The sequence below is a fragment of the Aulonocara stuartgranti genome, assembly GCF_965226115.1.
Source record: "Aulonocara stuartgranti genome assembly, chromosome: 8".
NCBI classification, from domain to species: Eukaryota; Metazoa; Chordata; class Actinopteri; order Cichliformes; family Cichlidae; genus Aulonocara; species Aulonocara stuartgranti.
The window spans coordinates 13,396,575-13,423,180 of NC_138959.1; the positions used below are offsets into that span (position 1 = coordinate 13,396,575).

Below are 26,606 nucleotides of genomic sequence, written 5' to 3' on the forward strand. Positions count from 1 at the left end.
TACAAAAACTTGCACATACTACTACTACGTCATCTTTCGTGCACTTGGCAAAGTCACTGTCCTTTCTCTCCTTGCTATGTTTGCTAAAAACTAATTTAAAATGCTCATTTACCGATACTCTCTGATAAACTGTTGCACTGTTGACCGTCAGAAAGTACAAGTAATGTATGGAAACATGCCTTTTTCAATCACAACTTTCCAAGAGGTGCCTTTTCTTGCACCAATTTTTGCACTTAACACTCAGTTCATAAGGAAAATAAAGCTGGACTTCTAGGATTTAATGTAACACATCAGACGTACATTCTGTATGAGGGGTCATCTGATGCTCTGGGATTTTGTCCCAACTGTCCCATTCCAAGTTACATCTTTGATGGGGCTTAACCACATCGCCAGAAATTAGTATTTTATGGTAAATAGCAGCTCAAAGTTTTTATGTTGGGTTGCCACTTTCAGCTGCAGGTGCCACAGCTTGTGCTGTGGAGCACTGGTCACTTCAGCCATTTGGTCCCCAGTAGAAGACTGGGCTGTTTGTAGCTGCCATCTCTGGTGCCAGACAGGCAGAGCAGCCCAAACTCAAGTGCCAGCAGGAACCAGCAGCTGCTGGCCGGCAGGCAACCTGTTCAAAGTTGTTTGTTTTAATGGGGCTGTTGGTGCTAAGTCCAGCTGACCACATCAAGTTGAGTAAGAGGAACTGCTAATGTAGTTCCAGGGTCCTGGAGGGTAAAAACACAGACTAGTGGCATCAGTGTACACTATTAGACATTAGCAAACATGAGCATCTGAGCCATGCTTGACTTGGAATAAATATGTGTCAGTACTTTAAACCAGCAGTTTGAATAGCATTCCCATTCAGCTTTTTGGTAAATGACCCTCTAGGGGACTGTAATTTATGAATCTTTTGTATGACCTTTTGTATATATTAGGAAGGAGTATGAAAAATGTTAGAGTTCACTTTAAATGTTGTTTGTTTTTAGACAACTCATTTATCATTACTGACACTAAGTGTACCATTGTAAATGTGCTGTGGTTAGCTCAGCAGCCTAAAGAAGTAGCAAAGTGACTTCTGGCGCTTGCGTTTTGCTTTTAATTCCTGTATTTGACAAAACAAAACCATTAAAGTGACTTAGCTGGTGCAGCCCTCCCCCGGACTGACCGCGTCAATTGTCGTCATGTCAGTACTGACTTTCAAGGTGAAACTAACATCTGAGCACTTATCCAGCAGCACTCAGAACAGTAGAGACATATTGTACCTCAGACACGCAGAGAACAGCAACTATGTACCTGAGGTTAGGTGAAAGCAAACAAGTACTACATCATGACATTTTTAACGTGATGCATTTAGTGTTATAAACAAATAGACATTTAAAAAAGCTGAATAATTAAATAAAATCTATATGTAGAGTTTCCATTTTATAAATCACTTTTTGGGGGGAAGAGTCATTCTAGTGTCTCACTTTGCACAGTTCAATTTCAGTCCCCACCTAAATTTCTGGATCTAAAATTAAAGGACTGAAAGTGGGAAATTTAAATATTTGGCTGTGCCAATTATGCAGGGTGGGTTTTTTTAGTTTTTAGTTTTTTTTTCCCAGAACAAGCTTTTTTCTTTGTTTATCTTTATGTCCATTATTTGCATCTCTGTATTTTATGGCTTTTTAGCCCATCAAGCAGCAGCAGGAGGTCTGATTGGCCTGCTGCTTTTTGGCAGGAGTCTGGTCCTGTCAGCACACTGGTGAATTATTATTCAAACTGCTCTAAAATGCTATGAAGGGGTTGTTCTCAGTCCCTCTGTTTTAATTTATGCACATACCTTTTTCAATTTGAAATGTCCTTCTGTCTTTTGCAGGCGAGTAAAGTAAAACCAGAGTAAAACACAATTACTGGACAATTCAGCAAAGCCAGGACTTATTTTGAAATACATAGTTTAACACTTAAAATATGAAACCAACAAGAATAAGAATAATCATTATCATGTTTTCTTTTGCATGAATTTTTTTGTTCTTTATTATTAAAAAATATTACCTCTGTATTGTTTATGCTATGATCTTTTTTTTCTTTTTCTTTTTTTGGAAGTAATCCAAGTGCTGTGGTTAGTTGAGCTCAAAGAAGTAGTAAACTGACTTCTGGTGCTTTTACTTTCCTTTTAATTCCTGTATTGGTAAATAAAATGCCCTTATAGTGAGTTAGCTGGTGCATCCTCTGATGACTCTTATTTTAATTACTCCTATTGTCGTCATATCAGTGCTGATTTTCAAGGTGAAAACAAGAGTCTGAGCACTTATCCAGCAGCACTCAGAGCAGAATAGTTCATCATTTTTACTAAAAAATAATCTTTGTTTAGTTTATATTCATATGTTATGCTTATAACTTAAGTCCTTCACCAGATTTGCAGAGTTGGGAGGTATACACTTAACCTAATGCAAAGTGCTGCTGCTGTATAAACAAAAGCAAAACAATTGTTTGGCTACGTTATAGTCACTGTAAGTAGATACTGTATCATATAAGCAGACATTAAGAAGAAAGGAAGCATTTCTCTGATTAATTTCTCCATTACAACACCAGCAGACAAGAGCAGATAGATTTATTCTATAGTTTTTTATATATATATATATATGTATGTCCTTCATCAACCCTATGACGAATAGGGCTGTTTCCGATTACCATGTCAGTTAGGATGAAAATTTCCCTCAGAAGTCTAAATCAAGCTTCAGACTGACTTCAGAGGGTCAGAGTGTTTGGAACAGTTTTGCATAACAAACTGTGTAAAATATACATATAAATGCATATTTTGTTGTGAGGAGGGAGAAATAAAACACTTTAACAGCCTGGCCAGAAATCACACGGCATTCCTGTTCTACATGTTCCCTTTTTTAAAATCAGTCTGTACGTGCCGTTTAGCGATTGTAATGGCACTGAGTGTAACGCTTTCTATGTTTTAATCGTGTTTTGAGACACTTTATTCTAGTCACCGTCTTCACCAGTTACTCATGTGCCAGCCCGTTGTCACACTTTTATTCAAATAATTGCGGTGATGGGCTGCAGCTTTGAAGTCCGTGTTGCTGGTTGGAAACTGATGACTTCCACTCAACGCATTTCCATTCCACTTTCATGTTGTCAAGTTGAATTTTTAGTGGGGCAGCTACCATTTTTATTGCAAATGGTAGCTGCCTTGGGGGGTGGGGTAGATTCAGGCAAGGCAGCGGATAAAATGCCTGACATCACGAGGGCTTAATTGATGCCATTAACATATGAACAGAGGCAAAACAAAGAATTCACTCAGGCTTTGGGTGACATTTCCACATTCATAGCATGGCTTGTGTTTAGCTGCAGCTTGATTTATGCTGTCAGTCTGTCATAATCGCTAAGCCATTACAGGTATTAGGGCTGCGTGCTCTCACAAAGCAGCATGTCGCTTTGTGTTTCCCCTGGGAATCTGCTTTTATTATCTGATAAATAGAGAGATGTTGGAACAAGATACTTATCTACGGAGTGTTTTGAGTCCTTTAATGCGATGTCAAAGATTTTTAACACATGCATCTGTTCATATTGACAAATTGTACAAAGGATGTAGATAAGTCCAAGTGAAAAGTGTCCTTTGTAAGCTGGAAAAATCCCTTTGTGCATTTAAGAATCAACCAGTACAATAGCAATGCACATAAAATTGCATAAAACTGAAAAAGATCACTAGTCATCTCCTCTGATGAAGTCATGCTGCTCTGTTGCCCCCCTGTGGAGGCTTGTACAACATACACATAAAAAGAAAAATATTTAAGCATTTCACATTCAGACAATTGTTTCTAATTTATATAAGTCATTACCTCTTTTGATTAATTACCTCAAATCTTTATTCTATTGCCAGATATGAAGCGTCCAAAAACCAGTGACTGGATGGAGAGCAGCCCTCCTCCGAAGAGCCATGAGGGACAGGAGGAGGAAGAAGACGAAGAAGACGAAGAAGAGAGGAGGATGGGGGCTGGGCTCAAGGCCAAACGGGAGCGGCGACAGGGCAGCGGCAGTGCCACTGTGTGTCAGGTGTGCAACATACAGCTGAACTCCAGTGCCCAGGCACAGATCCACTACAGAGGGAAGACTCATCAGAGAAGACTCCGCCGACTGGCAAAAGCTGTCAGTGCAGGTAGGAAAGATTCAAGACTCGAAGAAAACACTGACATGTCCTTTTTGAGGCCATTACAGAATATCTAAATTTCACATTTGAAAAGCAAATATCTACCCAGCTCGGTATTTGAATGGTAAATTGTAAGGGCCCAGCCTTTTCAGTTTAAAAGTTAGCTCAGACTTTTATACATCAGCATTTCAGTGTTTAGCTTCAAAAATGGGCTCATGCAGCTCACACAGGTTGTCTCCACAGCAATAGACCACAACAGAGATTCTAACTTTGTCATAGCAGGAAAGCCACAGGTTCGGCTAATGAAATGAATGATGACTTTATTACATTTAATGGTCCCAGCAAGCCATGCCAGTGGGACATCATGCAGAAAACCACAGCCCTGGAACTGGAGCACCTAAATAGGACAGAGCCATCAACAGTTTCAGTTACACTTGAGGTTGTTTTTTTTGTTTTTCAATGACAGGTTGAAATGTGCTTTATTTTTTTATTTATTTTTTTTAAAAAGGGTAATTTCACAATTGTGAGAAAGTGACTGAAAATTTTGATTAAAGAGGATAATAATGGATTGCATTTATATAGCGCTTTTCGAGAACCTCAAAGCGCTGTACAATTCCACTATTCATTCACTCTCACATTCACACACTGGTGGAGGCAAGCTGCAGTTGTAGCCACAGCTGCCCTGGGGCAGACTGACAGAAGCAAGGCTGCCATATCGCACCATCGGCCCCTCTGGCCAACACCAGTAGGTGAAGTCTCTTGCCCAAGGACACAACGACCGAGGCTGTCCAAGCTGGGGCTCGAACCGGCAACCTTCCGATTGCAGGACGAACTGCCAACTCTTGAGCCACGCTCGCCCTTAGCGCCCTTAGGATTAGCATGTAGACGCTGCAAAACTATGAAAAACTGAGTGAAAATCTCATATCTTCCACCTGCACGACAAACTCTTTTAAATTTATTACACTTTGATCACCAACTGTTAAACAAAAACAGTAAAGAAAATCATTTTTTAATCCATTTTTACTGCAAGGCTGTTGTATTTCCAGTGATTATTTTCTTTCAATCAGATCTCCCAGTGTAGTGCGTCTGGCTAACAGAAAAGAAGACACGGCTTAGTTTGTGAGTCTTATGCATTGTTTTTCTTTGACAAGTATCTGCTAACACGATACTGTTGCATCTCCTGGCATAATAAGTTTGATATAGTTTTCTTTCTTTTGCAGTTCATTGCTAATTATGAGGTTTTGAGCTACTCTGATGTTCAGCATCTTTTCCATAAAAGTTGCTCTGTTTGGTGCTTTGTGGTTAATGTTCACATCTGCAAACCATGAGCTGCTTTGCATTGAGAAATATATTTATTATTCCAGTGGAGCTCCCCACCATTTCCAAGTATTTTCTCCACACCTGTTTTGATGAAGGGCCATTAATCACCTTCACTCACCAACACCTGTGTCACTCTGCTGCGCTGACCAGCTTGATCAATCAGTACTCAGCCTCTAATGAACAACTGGCCAATAAAATGACGCTTTTATATGTTGATTTATGAGACTCGTTCTGGCTGGTGGCATGTCACACACATTTAACTGTACCAGTCTAATACAGAATATTAAATTTAAAAAAATTATATCCATTGTTCCATCAGAACGGTATTGACTTTTTCTATATCAGATAATAGCCTCTGCAGGTCATCATTCATACTTAAGAGTGTGTGACTGATCCAGTGCAAAAGGTGATTATGAAACATTTCTTGGCCTCTTCTATTTTCTGTAGTTTCTTTTTCTTTACTTTCCAGTGTCCAGAAACAAACTATTTCCTGATTCACTCAGGAATCAGTTAAACCTCCAACTTGGTTGCTTAACAGCCTCTGACGTGACTTGTATGATAAGGACTTGGGACAAGTGCCTTTCCTCAGTGTTTGTCTTCTGCTCCCAGAGTTGAACAACACTGTGTAATATTAGCTTAAAAACTGAGTGCACTAATCATTATTGTCAACAAATGACTGGTTCAGAACACACAGGCTGCACATAAGGACAATAAACAATGAAATGTTGTGACTTTAGGTATATCTTTTTGAGGGACAACTGCAGCAAGAACATAAACTAAGGTTAGCCAGCTTGCTGCTAAGCTAGGTATCAAGCATCTTATCTAGCAATTTTCATTACTAGCAAAGTCAGTTTTATTAAAGGCCCCAGTCTCACAGACCTAGAGACTGGTTAGTGATCATCCGTAAAAGTGTTTATTCCAGGACTGGCCTGCAAATCATTTTTGGAAGTTGCTGGGTGATATTGGTCACAAAAAAGGTGCTAAGCTAAAAACCTTGCAGTTGTTTGCTATGTTTTCTGATGGAAAGAAACACTTGCAAACAACTCACAAGGTGGCAGTGAAAGTGTGAAGAGTACGATGCAAACCAGCAACAGAGACTGCCAACTTTCAAAGTAAAAGTTGCAACTTTGAAAAAGTTGGGCATGTTGGTTACAATGGGAAGGCACAACTTTTACTGTGAAGACAAATATTCCAGTTTATGTGACACTTTTTCCAGACAACCAGAGGTTGCCAGGATATCGCCAGTCATAGTATGCATTTGTGACTGAGGCCTAAAAAAGCCCAACTGGCCAAGCAGCTATCAGGGGGAAATGGACTTAATGTCAGCAGGGCGTTCAGTTATCGTTGATTTTTTTTTTTTTTTGGATTCAGATTTGATTCTGAGCTCTCTTTCTTCTGACTAATGTTGCCTAATGTTCACCGTCCTGCTAACACTGAAGAACTGCAACTCAATTCATTCATTCAACATCATCTTACTTGCTACGGTTTAACTACACAACGTGTATCTGGTGAAGTGGTTGCTTTGTTGGATTATCAAACAGGGATGTCTGTCTGGCCAAAACTTATGAAGGATTCAAATTTGGCCCAGTGGATAGTTTTGCACAGTGTAGAATTTTTGGGATTTGCAGATTAAAGATACATTTAACTTTGATATTGTTTACTATGACAGATGATGAATGCTGAGTCATTATTGGTAAATGTTTTGTGCTTTTCCTGTAAAGATAAATCAACTATTTTAAAACGTGAACAAGAGGCTTGTTTGTGGTGCACTATTAGATGTGGTTTGTCGTTTTGTCACAACCATCTCATCCACTAATTGATGGATAAGATGAGAGTCACTCATCAGTCCCTCCGGGTAGAGGCCCTCTCGATTTTTCACAAGGGGCACAGGCTGATTTCACACCTGCCATGTTTGAACGACTTAAATGAACCCCACAGCATCTGACCTCATTTTGTTTGAGCTGCTGTGAATTGAGCAGTAAACAGCGAACAGTTTCTCCACCTAAAATTATTTATGAAACTGTTTATTTAGGACAAATCTGCAGGATCTTTTAATGTTTTAAGTTGAACTTAAACCATTAAAAGATCCTGCAGATTAAAATATATAGCAATTAATGTCTTCCATTGCCAATTTTCCCCTCAGATAATTGATATTGTATGGTCAATAAAATGTCTGAAAACAATTAAAAAATGCAATCTGTATTCAAAAGGCATCGTCTCCAACTGCTTTGCAATGTCCAGTGAACCAAGTTATATTTAATGTATCCTCAGAAGACAAGGAAAAGCAAAAATGTTTGTATTTAAAATGCTACAAGCAAAATATATGAACAATAACGAACACAAAAAATCCATCATAAGAATAGTTGATATTCTGTGGATGAAACAACTGATCATTGGAGTTTTACTACAAAATAAATGTGGCACATGCACATACCTTAAAAATAATAGCAAAAAAGAATAGTGAAAAATTAGTGAAGCAATAAAAATTCAACCCCATAAAGGGATTTGTATGATCTCTCTCACACACCTGTGTCAGGAAGCCATTCTCTCTGTTGCCTTTCCTGCAGAAAAGAGGAGAAAAAGAGGACGGTCTGAGTCAATTAAGGTGACTGTTACTATAATTCGGTCTGCACTGCAATGAAACCAACCTAATAATACCCGTTCCCTTCTCGCAGCTGAACTGTCTTTGCCTTTATTTAGCTTCATGAAGCGATTTGCTCAAATGAAAAGAGATTTTAATCGGGTGTTTCTCACTGGGGGCCGTTTGAAAAGGGAACAGAGCAAAGCACTTTCCACTTGCTACACTGAACTACAGGACAACGGTGGACTCGTTTCAATTCAAGGTTATCGTTTTAGGATTTCCGATATAACGTGTGTGCTGGTGAGATATAAGTCCCTTCAGACAAGCTCATTATGTTAATCTGACAGCAATTTACATGTCGGCCTCAAGCAAAAATATGCACAATGGTCAGTTTGAGGTGTTGTGACAGTCTTACCAGGTCAGGTTAAATGTGAAGGAAGAGAAAACTGTGGGCATCTTGTGCTATTAGTTATTACTTCTTATGCATCATATCTGTTAAATACACCAGCAAAACTGAGGAAAGGTGCTGCAGAGCATTGATCTTGTTATATCAGATCTGTCTGTCCCCCCACCACGATGTTGCCATAAAGGACCAAGGGCGTTCAGTTTCTGTTTGCATATTTTCAAGCCAGCTGTGGGGACGAATCAGCAAAGGTTTCCCAAAACACTTTAAATGCAGCATGTGAATCCTGACTTTACAGGGATTGTGCACTGTTGGATATTTAAAGAAAAAAAACCATGCAGCATAGACAGAACATCCTGAAATTGAATAAAAAATTGATTTGTACATTTAAGATGTGGAAGGAAGCATTTCTGCTACAAAGGTTTGTCTGTGTTTAGAGGTAAATGGTACAAAACAGCGTTTATACTGCTCTTTAAAATTTCGACATGAATTATTCTGCTTTATTGCTTTCACACACAGCTCACAGAGTTTGGTGCTTGATCACTTTGGTTGTTCAAAAAGTTTCTCTCATTTTCTCCCCACTGTCATTTTTTGTCATTTTATCTTTGTTGAGAAAAACAAGAATAAAAGAATTCAAACTATGTTCAGTTTATCTGCCTCATGTTTATAGTTGCAGATGGAGGCAGGAATGGTCAGGTACAGACCAAAACAACCACAACGAGACCCTTTGACTTTGTTTATGATGACAACTTGATTTAACCCTGATCTGAATCAACTATGTGGTGTTTCTGGAATATTGTAGCGTACCAAACTATAGCCACTAGCAGCTGTTAGGAGTAAACGCTCCATCTTATCCACTAGACTGGAGCACAGCACCTTCTTCTTGTATTTACTTTTGTTGTCCCACCTCCGAGACATGATTTACAAAGATGCATTTTGGTTCTGCTGTTTGGAGTTTTCTCTGTTAAAAGAAACCAAACCACAGGAAGAAGCTACAAGTTTACAATATCAACAACTGATTTGGGCTGGATTAAATTAACTCTAGTCCTGAAAACAAACCCAAAAGACACCCTAAGTCAGAAATCTAAAAGAAAAACACATAAAAAAATGTATGTGCACTGGCTCATATATTACCTGTATATAAATGTCACTTCTGTGTGTAAGCTAAATTGCACCTTTTGCTAAAAAGTTACTGTTTCAAACTGTACATGGATTTCTAGTCTAATTTATTAAAAATCTTTTCAAGTATATGTGTTTAAAGCAAAGACAAATGATTTTCAGAGTTTTTCAGAGACGTGACCTCCAACATTTCCTGCACCGTTTATAACAATTTAGCCAGTGAAAGGAAAGATGAAGCTTTTTGTCTTCCATGAGCAAAATTTCCCCTCACTAATGGAAAATCTCTAATTTTCTCAGACGGGGCTCCACTGGGGATTGACTTGGCTTAATGCTTTTCTGAAGGTTGAATTATTCCTGTTATTGTATACCAACATATGTTAGAGACACCATCACAATAAATACAGGGAGTATCGTCTATATTTACTACACACAGTCTGCTGAAACAAGCTTTATCACCTGCAGTTTTTCACGGTTTGACCTCATTTCTTACAAAAGAGGCTGCTGAGCAAATGCAGCCATTTTTTTCAGATGTCACTTGATCTGTCGTAAGCTACTATTCGCCACGCCGTGAAATCCTGGACAGGCAGCAGGGGAGGGGGGCATTTTGGCTTGGTTTTTGACTCGGTGTCTGGCAGATGAAGCATCACAACCCTCAGGGACTGATAGTGTTAGAGGAGACACCTGTTTTACAGTATTCCCAATAGCTTTGAGGTTCCAAACCCGAATAAAACAAGTGAGTAGTTTCCTGTTTGATATTCTAGATGGTAGTAGATTGGTGTGTTTGCGAATGCATGAGTCATTTTTCTGCATGTGTTGAATAGTCAGTGAATATATCTGAATAAATGAAATTCAATATAAGGCATGCTGAATTTGTGTTATTTGAACAACTGTCACTATTTCAGATAGCTTGGATTGATAAATAAGTATAAGCTAGTAATTAAATGGTATTATAGAAATTACAACCTGTGTATGTGGTGAGCTTTGCTGTTTTGTAAACCTTTTGTTTCTCTCCCCTGCTTCCCCCCAAACCCTTTCCAAGTCTATGATTTCCATAAGTAACGTGGCATGTCAGTCACACACACTGAGACCATAAATAGAGGCATACACAGCCAATGTTCAGTAGGTCCATGGCGAGCTGAAAGCATAATGCGCGTAGCCGACATACGATCATTGTGCTCGAGGCCGTCTCCCTGCACTTTCATTTGAATGCTGCAGCCTGAAATCAAGTGTAAAACTGTCAGGATTTGTCAGTGTTGTGCTTCCACGCCACACTTATTTGAGTGGACAAGGAGCCAGCAAGGAGCACACGGGGCAGACACAAGCTCTGTGTGTGTGGTTGTAATACTCATGTTGTGGGGACATAGATCTGTTCACACACTGACATTGTGATGACCCAGAGACAAAAAGCAGGACATCGTAATGTTTTCATTAACCCGAAGACTGAAGATTTGATTCAAGGCTAGATATAGTTTTGGGTAGACAGGTAGTGGTTATGGTCAGGTTTAGAGTAAGTCTATAGGACATGAATGCAAGCCACTGAGGTGATGGAAGTGTGTGTGTGTGTGTGTGTGTGTGTGTGTGTGTGTGTGTGTGTGTGTGTGTGTGTGTGTGTGTGTGTGTGTGTTTTAACACTTGTGTAACACTGGAGGCCACAGTTTCAGGCTAGAGACTGTGAGAATAATCGTGTTTATCTGAAGTGATTGTGGTGACTGCTGAATGAATAACAATGCAGTGTGTACAAGCCATTGTGTTGCTTCTGCAAACATTCAGTAGAGTCAGATTTTCACTGAAACGACGCCCCTCTGTCCAACTTAAATCACTCAGTGGCCAAACTTAAGGCTAATGCATACTCTCTAAAGAGGGATTAATATTTAAAATCACAGTAAAACATCCCAGCAACATGGATAGTTCTTACAGCCTATTGAAAGCTGTTATAGGTACCTAGAGTGGGATGGAATTTGCAGTGCCATATTCAAAGGTGCTGTTACAAGTATTATTTCATTTATTGCTGCAGAGGTACTATATAGGTTGGTGTAGTAAAAGTTGCAATATTATTAAGAGATGTAATGAAAGAAAAGGCACTTGAGGACAAGTTCAAGTAGAGACAGGACGTATTATGCAGACATAAACAGACTTTAGAAGTGTGAAATAGAATAGGAGATAAAAATAAGCTCAGCTAGACGAAAGGCAGATTTAACCGAAGAACGAAAACTACTATTCACCAGTGTCGACAGTGGTAACGCCAAGATTGGGCTGTGGCTGATACAGCGCAACTCAAAAGAACCATTTGAGGTAAATATCGCATAGAAAGCATATAAAGTGCTTCATTCAAGCTATAAGAATCGCAGCGGAGCATGACAGAGCAGCGCTGGATTCAGCTCTGCTCTACAGTGTGTCAATAGAGTAATCATCAGAAGATTAGGCAGGAAAATTAGCCAGCTATTCGTTGAGCAATAATCTATCCCACCTGCTCATTAAAATAAACACTGAATCTCAAATAGTTTAAATCAGCGCTGAGTGGAGAAAGAGCTGCACCATCAATATGCTAAGTGAGCATCTCGACTTCTCAAGCAGAGTTTTAAGTCGTTTTGGAAAACTGGGGTGTTTTTTGTAATGGATCAAAATATGCAAATGAATTATACCTTTGCATAATTATATTGAAATACAGTACATTTGCATGGCTACAATTTATTATCCCTCATATCGTCATTTACCCCGTCTCAATTTTCTGAAGAAATTTGCATTAACTCATGCTTAATTTTTTTCTGTCTTTCAAATTAATAACTTTATTTGTAAAGCAGTTAAACATGGCTTTGCTCAGTTCGCCAGGGTGTTCGCTGCAATAGTATTTGTTATGGTAAGTCAAACGAAGTAGCATGTGGTGGCTAATGTTAGCAAATGTTGATGTGTCGATTTTAGATGAGATTCGATTTTTAGATTTGGCTGCGGAGCTGTTTGTGTAGTGTTGTGAAGCAGCGTCCTGTCACACACACACACAAGTGCAGGGATGTCAACTCATACAGCCTACCTTTATCTTAAGTGTGACCAACCAATAAAACTCCCCTTTCTGTCAGTGTAAAAAAAAATAACTTTACATTTACTCCATGAGATATTTTAATGTAAGAAAAGAAGTGTCACGGCTGCCGAGGCGAGCCGTGTGGATTTAGAAGGAGGACCCAAGATGCAGGCAGTGGATGAGATACCGGTGGTTTTATTTACAGAGGTGTAGTGGCAAACAAACAGTGGGGCATAACAAACAACTAAAGACACCTAAACTGGGAGAACTAAAAATAACAGACCTGGGAGCATATGACAACGGATGATGAATAGCAGAGAGACGCAGACGAGGAACAGGACACCGTGGACCACAGGGTCACAGACTGACACAGAGGAACACAGACGAACAGGCAGGAGAACACACAGGGCTTAAATACACACACCAGTAATCAGGGGATGAGAGACAGGAGGGCAACACAGCTGGGAGGAATCTGGGCTGACGGGACAGGGGAAACGTAAACTGATCACACTCACATACGACACGGACCTTCACAATAAAACAGGAAACTCAGATACATGGAACCAGACAAGACATTGAACTGAACAGACAGATTCACAAACAGATGGGGAGACACCATAGACAGACAGATACAGACGCAGACTCAGAGGCAGATCGAAAATAACACAGAACTTAAACAATCATCATCTAGAAAATGATAACAAACTAAAAGCGCTGGGTCACCGACCCAGGACCATGACAAGAAGTGTCATTTCAGCAGGACGTCACAGTTTTTGTACATTATAAAAACAAAATGCTGTTGTAGTAAATTAAAGAAACCCGTCAGCATGACTCTTTGGGCTCAAGTTGTAAGAAATAAATGTGTAAAATTACAGAAAAAGCTCTGGCTTGTGGTTATTATAAAACCGAACATTTTTGTTAATTCACAGAAACCTCCCTTTTTTCTTTTGCTCTGAAATTAATGTAAAAATTTGTAAATACTGTAAACTCTAATAAATTTCGATCTATTCAACAGTGAAAATAAAACGACAGCAACTTTTCTGTCATCACTTAATTACATTGGTTTAGTATGAGTGGCTATGGGGGAGGTCTGTATCATTAGGAAAAGCTGCAAACTTGTTCAAATGCAGTTGAAAGTCCAAAGTATATGCTGTCCTTCATATTTTTCAAAGGAGTCCAATGGCCCAGATTGGTGTTTTTGCTGGGTCAATTTTGGTCCTCAGGCCTTATGTTTGACAACCCTGCTCTAGCGCAACGTTATAGTATCAGATGCAGTAGATACATGTGTAAAAGCTGATTAAGAACACTTAAAAAAAAAAAAAGTAGAAAATTGTAACACAAGGTGGTTTGAATGCTTCTGAAGCATGTTTGAGCTAGGGCTGGGTATCGTCACTGATTTCTAGAATCGATTCAATTCCGATTCACAAGGCCCCGAATCGATTCGATCCACGATTCGATTTAATTCGATTCGATTTAAATCTGGGAAATTTTGACAGTCAGAAATATTATAATTCAGATCAGTACATTTACATATTTTTGTATCAATAAAAAGGAAGCTGACACACGCAAGACTTTATCACAGGTGTGAGCATCACAGCAGAGGCCTTTGTGTCAAAGTAGCTGAGGATAAAACACAGAAAAACATGAAGGTGATTTTCCTGGCCTGGGATTTTATAAAAATATTCTGCAGTACATCAAAAACGAAAGAAAACCATTAATCAACATATGAACATCACCTCTGAAGTTACAGCGGTTTTATTACAGACACAGCGTTTTGCATTTTGAATAATTTTAAAAAGTTTAAATTTGTTCAGTATTGAACAGCAGAAATGAGGTTTTCTTTTCGGAAGAATGTAAAAGGGAAAAAACAGCGGCCGACAGCGCTGTAAACAACAATAGACTTGTGCGTAACAAGCAAGCGAATAATGAAGAAAGGGAAACTGTTCTTGAAGTACAGAGAGAGAGCTGTGCATCGCAGTGGAAGCAAAACAGTAAAAGTCTGAGTGAATTCATGACGATGTTTATGTGAAGCGTTTGGATCTTCTTTTGCTGCTGGTTCGATCAATATTGTTTGGAGAGAGATCAAACTAACAGCTTTAGAATCGGCGCATAAAGGGCGTGCACACAAAGCGCAGACCCGCCGACAGATCAGAGTCAGCGAGCTGTCGGCTTTCAGCCCCGACTGTGAGAAAAGCGACATCTAACTGATTCTGATCTGCGGGTCCCGCTGTGTGTTTAAGTCTTTGTGCAGAATCCGTGTTCCTGCTCTCATTTACTGTCTTAACTGTTTGGTGGTTCTTGAAATTTTGTGAGATTTCACCTGAGATTCTGGCATTTTGGGCAAAATAAATTTATATTAAAAAATCGATTCAGGATTTTAATGAATCGATTTTACGTTATCCAAGCCAGAATCGATTTTAATCGATGAATCGATTATAAGAACCCACCCCTAGTTTGAGCTGAGCTCGGCTGTTTAATTATGATTGTGATCATATCAGTCATGCCTTAGTAGCGGTGAAAAAATAATGAGTTTGTGCTGCGTGAACTCTGTGTTTAATTGAATCCTCTCCACGTACAACCTCTTGGAAATGTAAAGCTAGAGTGAAGGACTAATTTACTCTGATAAACCGGACTGCACTCTGCACATAAACACTGTATCATCTGGATATGGATGCACATTTTTAAAATATTTTACCCACAATGGTAACTTACGAACAACATAGCAGGGCTGCATTTTAAGCAGACTGAAAAGGACCAATGATAAATGACGCCTATTGTTGTCAAGTAATGCCAGGAAGGAAACTGCCTTTGAGTGCCCTTAAGGGAGCATGCAGGTGTGAACCTTGAATAGAAAACGCTGCTGAGAAGAAGAAGAAGAAGCAAGGAAAGGGGGGAGATGTGGGAAGTTCATGTTGTTAACAGCCAGTCCTCTCCCAGCTCCCCCATCTCTCTCTCTCTCCCCTCTTTCGCTCTCCCTTACATACTCATACTGGTAAAAGAATACACACTTGCTCTTCAGACACTCTCAGCCTCCTTTCTTTCTCCTCCGCTCCTCAATCTGCCTCGCTTCTGTCTCTCCTTTCGTCTCATAAAGGGCAGCGCGATCAGCAGAGCATGACACTTTTAATTGAAGCACACATGTGCCGTGCTTTCGCTGCGGCACTTTGGATCATAGCCAAGACGTGTCACTGACTGCGAAAGGATCGTCACAATCAAAGTGGAGAGAAGAAAGATACAGTAAAGAGACGGAGAAAATTATCTGCGACTTTGTTGGGGTTTTTTTGGACAACTTCTGTGATGGGAGATCAGCCAGCAGGAGAAGCCTGAATCAAGAGCAGAAGAAAGTGGCAAACAGAGGAAGCTTAAAACACGTGGAGATGCTGTTAGGTAAGGCTGTTACTTTTAAGATTCGTGCCAATACTCCTAATTTGTGGGAAAGTAACTGAGGACTTATCTTTTTTCTTTTGTGCCTCCATTTGCCTAAATGCATGCGAGCGCTCTGCTGTCAATGTGTGTTTTACAACAATGACTTCACATCACAGCTCAAGGGCAGGCTCGGTCTCCTGCCTACCATCTGCCCTCATTCAGTTCCTCTGCATCCAAAATGAGTCCCCGGCCTGTTTGTTTTCATAATTGACCCCTTTTGATGGAGCCAAGTGTGGAGTTCAGACCAATACAAACCTGCCGTTCCCAGATGTGTCAAGTCATTTTAAAGCCACACAAGAACATTGCTGATATCACGGTGCAGATTGCTGGCAATTATGTCTTTGCGTCCCCAGGGAAATATGCCCAGATTAGCTTGCATAATTGGAGCCTGTTAAAGATAAAGGCAGTGTGGGGATTTTTAGTCATTTGTGTTTGGGGTTTTTGTTTTTTGTTTAGATAAGGCATCAAATTTATTGCATTTAAAGTATTTGAATTCAGGATCTGTTTGGTGCGATGTTAAAGTCCATCTGATTTACCATCTGATTTTTAAGTAGGCAGAGGAACTTACCTTCTCACGTTTTACTTGACCTGTTAATAAATGTGTTTATTTTTTTTAATCTACCTTAGAGCTTATTATTTCAGTTAAAACCAAATTGATTTGCAAGTCTGTCTGCGACACGAGGCTCACTCATTTGTGGGTTTCCCCGCAGCACAGAATGCCAACACAGTCCTTCACAAACTGTTTATTTTAACGCACACACTTGCAACACATTCACAGAGCTGCCGCTTTACAAGCCCAGCTCTGCACAAGCTTTCTTAGCAGTCCCCTTTCTCCATGCCGAATTCTCCCTTTGCCGTGTTGTGCACTCCTGTTACTGTCCCCCCACACCCCAGCATTCTGCTAAAATAAAGAGAGAGGAAGTGATTAACCCATGCACAATAGGTGCACCATTCACCCCAATTGACAATGCCTTCTGAGCCATCAGCTCCACCTCTTCCATCTGTACCCCTTACTACTTTTCTCTTGGTTATTTCTGGGCAGTTTGAGGTAGTTTACACTATTTTCTCACAAGTAACATAACTCATTTCCTGCCTTTTGTGTTTATAATAGCTTTCTTATCAGGATGAGACATAATTCTTTAGCCAATAGAATTACCAGGAAGGCTACGTTTAAAATTATGTGTATCCACGTATTTTGGAATTTCTGCAGCTTATGGATACACACAACTCCGTGGATGAAAATGCAGAGCATGTCTATGTGGTTGCTTTAGGCTCTTTCGCCTTTAAACAGCAGATTAAGGGGATCAAAGGGAAACAGCTGAAGAGACGATAACTATGAGAGTTTTGCCTGGTGGCCATACTGCATCTGTTCTTGCCTCTCCACCACTTGTCAAAAGCTCAGATTTGAGCTTGCAGTGACATCCTGTATGTGTAAATCTGATCTCTGTGCACCATTACATCAGTCTGATACAAAATCCTAGAATAAAATTTTTGAATTTTTCTCAGCTTTCAATTTTATGATTATTACTTTTCTCTGAGAGTAGTAGAATATATATAGAATATAAAATAATCATTTTATCATTGCAATAAGAACTTGTGTAATAAATATACAAATGCAATGAGTAAAATTTTTTTACTTTTTACCTTTTAAATAAAGAGGATTCTACTGATACATCCAGCAAGCTTCACCCTGACCATCGTTATGATTTTAGAGGATCCAACATCCGACTGATACAATCTCATGTTTAAAACCTTCATGGAAAAAATAACATAGTGTGAGCTCAATAGCTAATATGTACAATTCAATATTTGGTTATTTAGTGCGCATCATATCATAAATGCTAAACTGAACAATATTTTCACACATTAAGATTTTATTGATTTCCCTTAGGCAGGATTGACATACTCTATATGGACAGACGTACTGGGCCACTTACAGATTACAACTGCAGGAACTGTTGAGCCATGGAAGTCCAGGCACACAATTTTTGTGCTGATGTAAATACCAGAGTGGGTTTCCTGTGGTTTCTAAACAATAGTTTAGTCATAATACCACTTAGAGTTAATTGTGGAATATCTAAGAGGGAAGAAATGTCATGATCTCACTTGTTGCAGCTGTGGCATCTATTACAATACCGCACTCAACTTCAGTGAGATCTTTACAGAAGTGTTTACAAAGGCAGATTTCATGGCTAGCTTCTTTATTTTATACAACTGTGGTAATGTGGCTGAAAACACCTGAATTAAATGGGTAAGTTATGACCTATATCGTCTACTTATGGTATCACCCTGCAACAATCCAGTGCAATAGCACTGGTCCTTGTTTCATACCATATAATGCAGTTGTTCACATACTTCTTATAGTAGAAAACACAAGACAATCAACTAATGAGCTACTCAGGTCATGCAATAAAAAGGCTGATAAATCTTTGGTAGAATTAGGGGTGCACATTGCACATACCAGTTTATATTATTGCACTGCCAGAAAGTAGTCCTGTGACAGTGAAACTATTGTATTATTAGTAGGGCTGGGTATCGTCACTGATTTCTAGAATCGATTCAATTCCGATTCACAAGGTCCCGAATCGATTCGATCCACGATTCGATTTAATTAGATTTAATTCGATTCGATTCGATTTAAATCTGGGAAATTTTGACAGTCAGAAATATTATAATTCAGATCAGTACATTTACATATTTTTGTATCAATAAAAAGGAAGCTGACACTCGCAAGACTTTATCAAAGGTGTGAGCGTCACAGCAGATGCTTTTGTGTCAAAGTAGCTGAAGATAAAACACAGAAAAACATGTAGGTGATTTTCCTGGCCTGGGATTTTATAAAAATATTCTGCAGTACATCAAAAACGAAAGAAAACCATTAATCAACATATGAACATCACCTCTGAAGTTACAGCGGTTTTATTACAGACACAGCGTTTTGCATTTTGAATAATTTTAAAAAGTTTAAATTTATTCAGTATTGAACAGCAGAAATGAGGTTTTCTTTTCGGAAGAATGTAAAAGGGAAAAAAACAGCGGCTGACAGCCTGTAAACAACAGTAGACTTGTGCGTAACAAGCAAGCGAATAATGAAGAAAGGGAAACTGTTCTTGAAGTACAGAGAGAGAGAGAGAGAGAGAGAGAGGGAGAGAGAGAGAGCTGTGCATCGCGGTGGAAGCAAAACAGCAAAAGTCAGAGTGAATTCATGACGATGTTTATGTGAAGCGCAGTTTGGATCTTCTTTTGCTGCTGGTTCGGTCAATATTGTTTGGAGAGAGATCAAACTAACAGCTTTAGAATCGGCTCATAAAGGGCGTGAACACAAAGCGCCGACCCGCCGACAGATCAGAGTCAGCGAGCTGTCGGCTTTCAGCCCCGACCGTGAGAAAGGCGACATCTCACTGATTCTGATCCGCGGGTCGCGCTGTGTGTTTAAGTCTATGTGCAGAATCCGTGTACCTGCTCTCATTTACTGTCTTAACTGTTTGGTGGTTCTTGAAATTTTGTGAGATTTCACCTGAGATTCTGGCATTTCGGGCAAAATAAATTTATATTAAAAAAATCGATTCAGGATTTTAATGAATCGATTTTACGTTATCCAAGCCAGAATCGATTTTAATCGATGAATCGATTATAAGAACCCACCCCTAATTATTAGGTTTGTCCCCTACATAAAGTGTTGGAACACAATAATCAAAGTGAGAAAAGAGTCCCTATGGTGTTTAGTCTGCACCTGAGAGCAATGACTGTTTTGCTGCATGTGCTGAAAAGTTTCTTGAGCATCTTCCCATTAGACTCACCTCCACCAGCTCCCAGAACAGAACTTGGGATCCTAATCAGTTTAAGTCTGGGGTTTGCTGCCTTTACCCTGCTGATGCAACTCAAAAAGACCACGCTCACAACCCCACTGTGTCACATGCTGTTGAAGGACCTTTATCAGTAAACGGAGTCGATTCTGCTTCTTTTTGAATCAGTGTCTGTCTCCAAGTACGTCTCCTCCCAGCTTAACTTTATACAGCCAACAATTGCTGTGTCTTCACAGAATTACTGCAAATATAACAACTGTGATCATTCCTTGATGCTCGACACACACACAGTGAAAAGGAAGGGCGTTAAAGCAGGCCCCTGCGGTGCTGCTCACTGTGCTGTCAGAAGGGCACCTCTGCAGCCGGACGTACTGTGCTCTACCCTCAAGGAAATTTGGAATCAAGGCTAAAAGTATAGCACCCACCTTCATGTCTGAGCTTTATAAGAAGTCAGATGGTATTTGAAGTATTGTAGAAGTTGCAAAATTTGACACTCGCAGTATTGCCTGCCACACGTTTTTGTTTTTAATGTACTCTTAATTTGATCTGTTATTGTATATTTTACACATGTTGGTATGGGATATTGTATTTGTTTTAACTGTTATATACTTATGTGGCATGTGTATTTTGACTTTTGTCGCCATGATGCCAGGTCTTTCTTGGAAATGAGATTTTTAATCTCAATGAGATTTTTTTTACCTGGATAAATAAAGGACTAATAAATTCAGATGGTGAATGATGCTCAGCCATAGCCTTGTAGTCATAGAGGGTGGAGAGATTCTTTAATTCTTTAAGCCCGGTTAGTTCTGATATTTTATTGTCTCAATTAAAATGGTTAAATATGTTTATTAATAAAGTTTTTTTTATGTGTAGAGTAGTTTGGCTACAAGCTACCATGATGCAAATTGGACTGCTCTACGTCTGCACAGCTAAAGAAGTTTCTCACTTCACCTTTCCTTTTAATCACTGGAACAGAGAAATTCCCATTCATGCAAATTAAGCGTGATTTTACGACGCATCATATTAGCTACGAGACATTAATCTGTGTTCTGTGTGGGTGGCGAGATTCAAAATAAGCTAGTCAGTGTTTCTTTATGTTACAGGAAAAAGTTTCTCAGTATGTTTGCAAAGCTCGGCGTTCGTGAGTCAGTTTAAAGGGATCATTAATTTTCCTGTTGGGGGACATATTCAGAATCCAGCAGTGATAATGACCTATTATTATAATCGAAGGGTAATGAGTATGGAACAGTAAGGTTTTAACTGCAGTATAGATTGTCTTAGAGAACAAATTTAATTAGTCTACTGTACTGACTTGATACCTTTTGCCATTGAGAGCATTTTAATTTGCTGTAGCTGATTCACAGCAATATTTGAAGCACTGTTTAGAGCATAAACAGCTTGATTTTTATATTTTTATATTTTGATTTCTTTGATTTTACTTTTATGTGTGTGAAAAAACTCTGCCAAATCATATGTAGCACATGAAAGCAGTTTTAGACATGGTCAGGATGGTGTGCTGAAGTTCAAACTGGCATAATTTGGCATGGTTGTGGGTGCCACACAGGCTGGTTTGAGTGTCTCAGGATCTGTTGATCTACTGGGATGTCCCTACACAAACGTCTCTCAGGCACAGAGGCTGCTCTAAGATAAAATATCCATTGAGCTGTGGTTCTCTGGGTAAAAATGCCTTGTCAGAGGACAATGGCCAGACTACTTGAGCTGATAAAAGGGCAGCCTTAAGTTGAAGAACCACTCGTTACAACCCAGGTGTACAGAAGAGCATCTCTGAATGCACAACATGTTGAACGTTGAGGCAGATGAGCTACAGCAACAGAAGAAGAGCACATCTGTGCCACTCCTGTCAGCTGAGAACAGTAAACCGAGGCTATAATTCACATGGGCTCACCAAAATTGGAAAGTAGAAGATTTGAGAAACACTGCCTTGTCTGAGTGTTGACTTCTGTTGCGTTATTCAGATGGTAGTGTCACAATTGGGCATTAACAAGAAAGGATTTGATCCTTCCTGCTTTGTATCAACAGTTCAGGGTGGTGGTGTTGTGATGATGTGGAGGATATTTTCTTTAGGGCACCTGTCACTATTCTTCTTTGTTTTCTTTTGCCTGACCTTGTTTGAGTCAGTTAAATTTGGTTCAAGAGGAATACAGTGTAGTATTCATCCTAATGTTTTCAGGGTTAAATTGGAATCTGTGTGTTACACAGAATAAAAAAAAAGTGTTCTGCTTTAGTAACAGTGCATGCGTGTTATTTTGCATGTGGTCACACTGGATCTGTTTTTCTGTTGTTACTAAAGAATCTTGCCACGTAAATGTGGCAGGTTGTCTAAATCTGTGTCAACTTCTGCATGCGTGTACATTTCATGTTTTGGAGGGGCAAAGCATGAAATGGACACGGTGGATCGGCGTGTTTATTACACGCTTTGTCGTGATACTGGGTTAGCTAAATCACAGGCTGGTGCAGTAAAAAAAAAAAAAAAACTGGCACGCATCACAGTGACTGACAGCCCCAATCAGTCATTGTGGTTTGCTGACAGTGTGAGTTTGATTAGCCAGACTGGTAATGATTGCAGGAGTGCAGACACTCACATGTTCACTTGTGAAAGCATTGCACTGTTTCCTTCACCAAATCTAATGTAAATCAAAAGATTAGCAATTTAAACTTTATATTAAGTCTTGTGAGGACCTTTTTTAAGTATAGTTCTTGATTCTTGGAGCATTCAGTCTCCCAGACCTATTGTACAGTCGGTGGGGTGTTGTAAAAGGCATGTTGTGAGGTTGAATGATGGCTGATTTTAAATTGTAGGTCTCTCTCTAGATATATAATTTTGTAACTGATCACATCAGTAAAATGTGAGTGAGACACTTTATGTTTGAATGATTATCTATGAGGGCTGATTAATGTTAATTTGATAGGCTATATGTACAAATCTGTATTAAGCATCTTGATAATGGCACAATTATTATGCATTGGGGAAAAGCATTTAAATGATGATGAATTACACATTAATTTCCTCCTTCATATAATATTGGACTTTTAGCTGTACATGAAGAAGCTTAGGGTGACTCACATCCTGCATCATCAGGAGGGCAATTTTTTCCAGATGTATCCTGGGAATGGTGCTGCATGCCAAGACCAACTACATTAAGGCATTTTAATGGCTTAGGCACATGCCACGGATTTCTGTCATATTCTGGATTTGCCAAAAAGTCATGCACCCTCAGGATATCTGCTTCTGCAACCAGGCTGTGAGAAGGGGACGTGTGCGACACACATCACAGGACTCCTGAAGGCCTTCTACTGCATTACATCACCTGCTGCGTGACTCCTGTGATTCAAGTAAAATCATATTTTTTAATTTTTTCAAATAATTACCTTCAGATTAAAAGTGACATTTAAATCCCATAGTGTGTGTGTGTGTGTGTGTGTGTGTGTGTGTGTGTGTGTGTGTGTGTGTGTGTGTCATCAGAAATAGCATGAGTGACGCAGGAACTGTTTTCTAACCGTCGGCTACCAATACATCAGAGAGGCTTGAGAGTGATTAATCATGTTCTTTTGATTTGAGCCTATTCTTGTGTAATCTAAGGAACATTTTTTATTGCTGTCAGCTTTATTGAAAATTCACTGGAAACGATTACTGCTTACCTACGTAATTTCTATTGGAACTACACCAACTACAGATTACTGGTTACTGCCCGTCTTCAGACAGTCAACAGACAAAACATGACAGCGATTCCTGGGTTTTCCATTTTATTTTTTTATCTGCATTTATTGGGTTATATTTAAATAGAAGTATTTACAAAATATGGATTTTTTTTGTGTGAAAAATGAGTGAAATTTAATGAGTTCTACATTTTGGTTATGCTGCCCCTATGAATAGAAACAGGTTATCTGAGGGTCTCTGGTACTGTCTGACATGACATAATTGGTAGTGTAACAGCTGGGCCTACTCCAAACAAGGACCCATGGGTTGGTGAATAAACATATAACTAATTGGTGAAGGGGAACAGGTGTGAAAGGCACCACAGGTGAAACTGATCAGGCGGTAAGCAGTTAACAAGAGAAACCTCCAAAGCAAGTAAAACTAACAACAATCGACAAGAGCCAAAGATTACAAAATTTATCAGGAATTAACCAAAACAAAACAGCAATCCAGTAATTATGTTTGTTTTGTTTTGTTCCTTTAGCCAGTTTTAGTTTCCCTTTATTTGACACGATAGTATAGAGCAGGGGTTCCCTATTGATCGTTTATTGGCATGCAACACTAAGTTGAACTCAGTTCTGCTCAATATTCATTTTATCTATTTATAAACTGCTACTGGTAAGAACTGACATTTCTATTTTGTCCAATTTCAGCCCGGCCTTTCCAAGCATGCATTTAGCATTTAGCTTGAACTGTCATACACGCTTTCATTCAGCGCATCGCAGCCAACTCCTCCATAATCTCAAACTCTTTTGCTATCCCACTTAAAGAGATTAGTAACTGGGGTGTGTCATGCACATCACAGCTTTCATCCAGGGACATATCCCCAAATGCTTCTTTTCTTTCAGGGCAGAGTCCAGCAAGCACCGTTTGATAAACTCCTGATCAGAGAAATGCTTACTGTTTTTTGTGATTTTTGTGGGAAATAACAAATCTGGTCTTTACTGTGTTTTACTGTGTCTTGGATGTGTAAAGCTTGAAAAAGTCTTTGTTTTTTTGCACCGTTGTTAGCAAAGATTCAGATGTCCCACTCTGCATCAGTTAAATTCTTGTGTTACTCTGCGTGTTTAGTTTCATAAAAGCGATTCAAATTGTAATCCTTAAATGCAGCATTCTGCTCTTTAAAAACTATGTGCACCACTTTACCTGTGACCAGTAAATGAATGAAATTTGTGATTTCCCATTGACGCACAGGCCAGTTGTGAACAACCAATGGGCTACTTTGGCTCCAAATCTGTTATAGAGAGTAGACATGCACCAGGAGCAGGGGCAAGGTGGACACACCAGAAATGGTCTCAGTGGGGCTCAAACTGAGGCCCCCCTGCCGTAACCATAGCGGTCCCCAACCCCTGGTCCACGGACCCATGCCGCTCCGTGAGTCGTTTGGTACCGGGCTGCGAGAGTTGAGGCTCAGGTGTGAAATTTTTGGTTTTCAGGGTTTTTATGGTTAACTCTGTTTCCCTGGGTCTTTTCCCGTGTTGTAGTTGTGTGTCTTATTTTGAAAGAAATATTTAAGCGTTACCATAGCGACCAGAGAGCATTAAGGGGCAGAGAGGAGGGTGTTACTCTTAATGTTGTTGGTGCATTTCAGGAGGACGCTGCTAATAAAGTTACACAATTACACAGTGAATTCGCGTTTATTATTATATTTACAAAATACCACAGTTTTTGTCTTGGTTGTATCATTTTATTTTTTGTATTTATCCACGACACCTTAAAGGCCTGTCAGTGAAAATATTGTTTGACATTAAACCGGTCTGTGGCGCAAAAAAGGTTGGGGACCGCTGCCGTAGCCTTTTGGTTTCCTACTCCTGTTTTTGCTCAGGCCGTGTGCTGGTGCTATTGGTCTACATTCATGTTTATGTGGGTGGTATGTTCACATGCACCCGATTTTTTTTTTTTTTTTCCCCAGCAGAATATTGGGTTATTTACTTCACCAAACAATGGGTCTAATTTTGTTGTTGATTTGCATAATTTGATATTTGTTGTAGCTTGAAAATATTAATGAAATTCTGAATGCAATATTTACAATTTAAGGCCTTTTTTAAATTTAATTTGTGGTGGATATTCATGCTCCAACAAGGACAATTGATTAGTGGTACTGTATCACAGCTGTTTGGTTTTCATTTACTGGCAAAGTCTGGTATTCTGCCAAATCAAGAAATGCAGACAGTCGGTCTCAGAGTTATCCAGCACTCTGAAGCTAAATAACAATGCACTCTGTTTTCTTCTCTGTTGTCCGTGACTCTTGAGGACATTTGCATTAATACACCTTCCGTGCCCTCAACACAGCAGTTGGTATTATGTGGTTATGCCTTTGTCTAAGACCTACATAAACTCTAAGGAAATATATTTTAATTATTTTTAAACTACTACTTGGGTGTGAAACTAGAACAACCTTTTCTACCACCCACTGGCTACTGCTCATGTCTGGTTGCTGTCTGAAGACATTTTCTGTTTGTCTGTCATTGGGTTTTTTTTAAACACTTCATTTAAAGATACAGCACACATGAGCGCACAGTAGCAAGTGAACACACATACACACACTCCAGGCATTTTGTCAGCAAAATGGATTAACGTTTTGGTATTTTGCTGAAATGCTGACAGGAATGAAAATATTGTGTCTCCAGTTCTGACAACGTGCCTTGGAAATCAAGCAGTGAAATGCAAAACTTGCTAAAATATGCAGCTGCCAGGAGACATGACATTGCCCACAAAAAAAGGTTGACTGCAAATTAAGATACTCTCTATCTGAATTCATGTAATAAACTGGTACAATTTGTGCATGATTAGGTCAACTGCAGTGAAATGTAGTGGGGGAAAAAAAGCATCACATTGTTTTGAAGCATCAAGTTGAGCTGAGAAGCAGCCATGCAACCTTCATAGGGATAGGCCGCAACTCCCCTTCATAGATATTCTATTAATGAAGTCGGGTACAACATAAAAGGAGGGGCTGGATTAGAGACTGGTAGCAAAGCTGTCTGCAAGTCAAAGCAGTATGAATAGTGGACCCCAAATGAGAGTCATCCACACATTCACACACTGGTGATGGCAAGCTACATTGTAGCCACAGCTGTCCTGGGGCGCACTGACA

The 26,606-nt window shown here is 39.5% G+C and overlaps 1 protein-coding gene across 2 annotated transcripts in view; it reads left to right on the forward strand.

Moving 5' to 3' along the window:
- LOC309712950 (zinc finger protein 385B-like) overlaps positions 1-26,606 on the forward strand; it is an 87,765-nt gene that overhangs the window by 33,643 nt on the left and 27,516 nt on the right. Inside the window, exon 2 of one of the 2 annotated variants that reach the window (XM_082544174.1) lies at positions 3,857-4,132. In XM_082544174.1, coding sequence (XP_082400300.1) covers positions 3,857-4,132 — 276 coding nt within the window. Of the gene's footprint in view, positions 1-3,856; positions 4,133-15,585; positions 15,950-26,606 lie in introns of those variants that run through there. The other variant, XM_082544175.1, reaches the window with a different exon arrangement.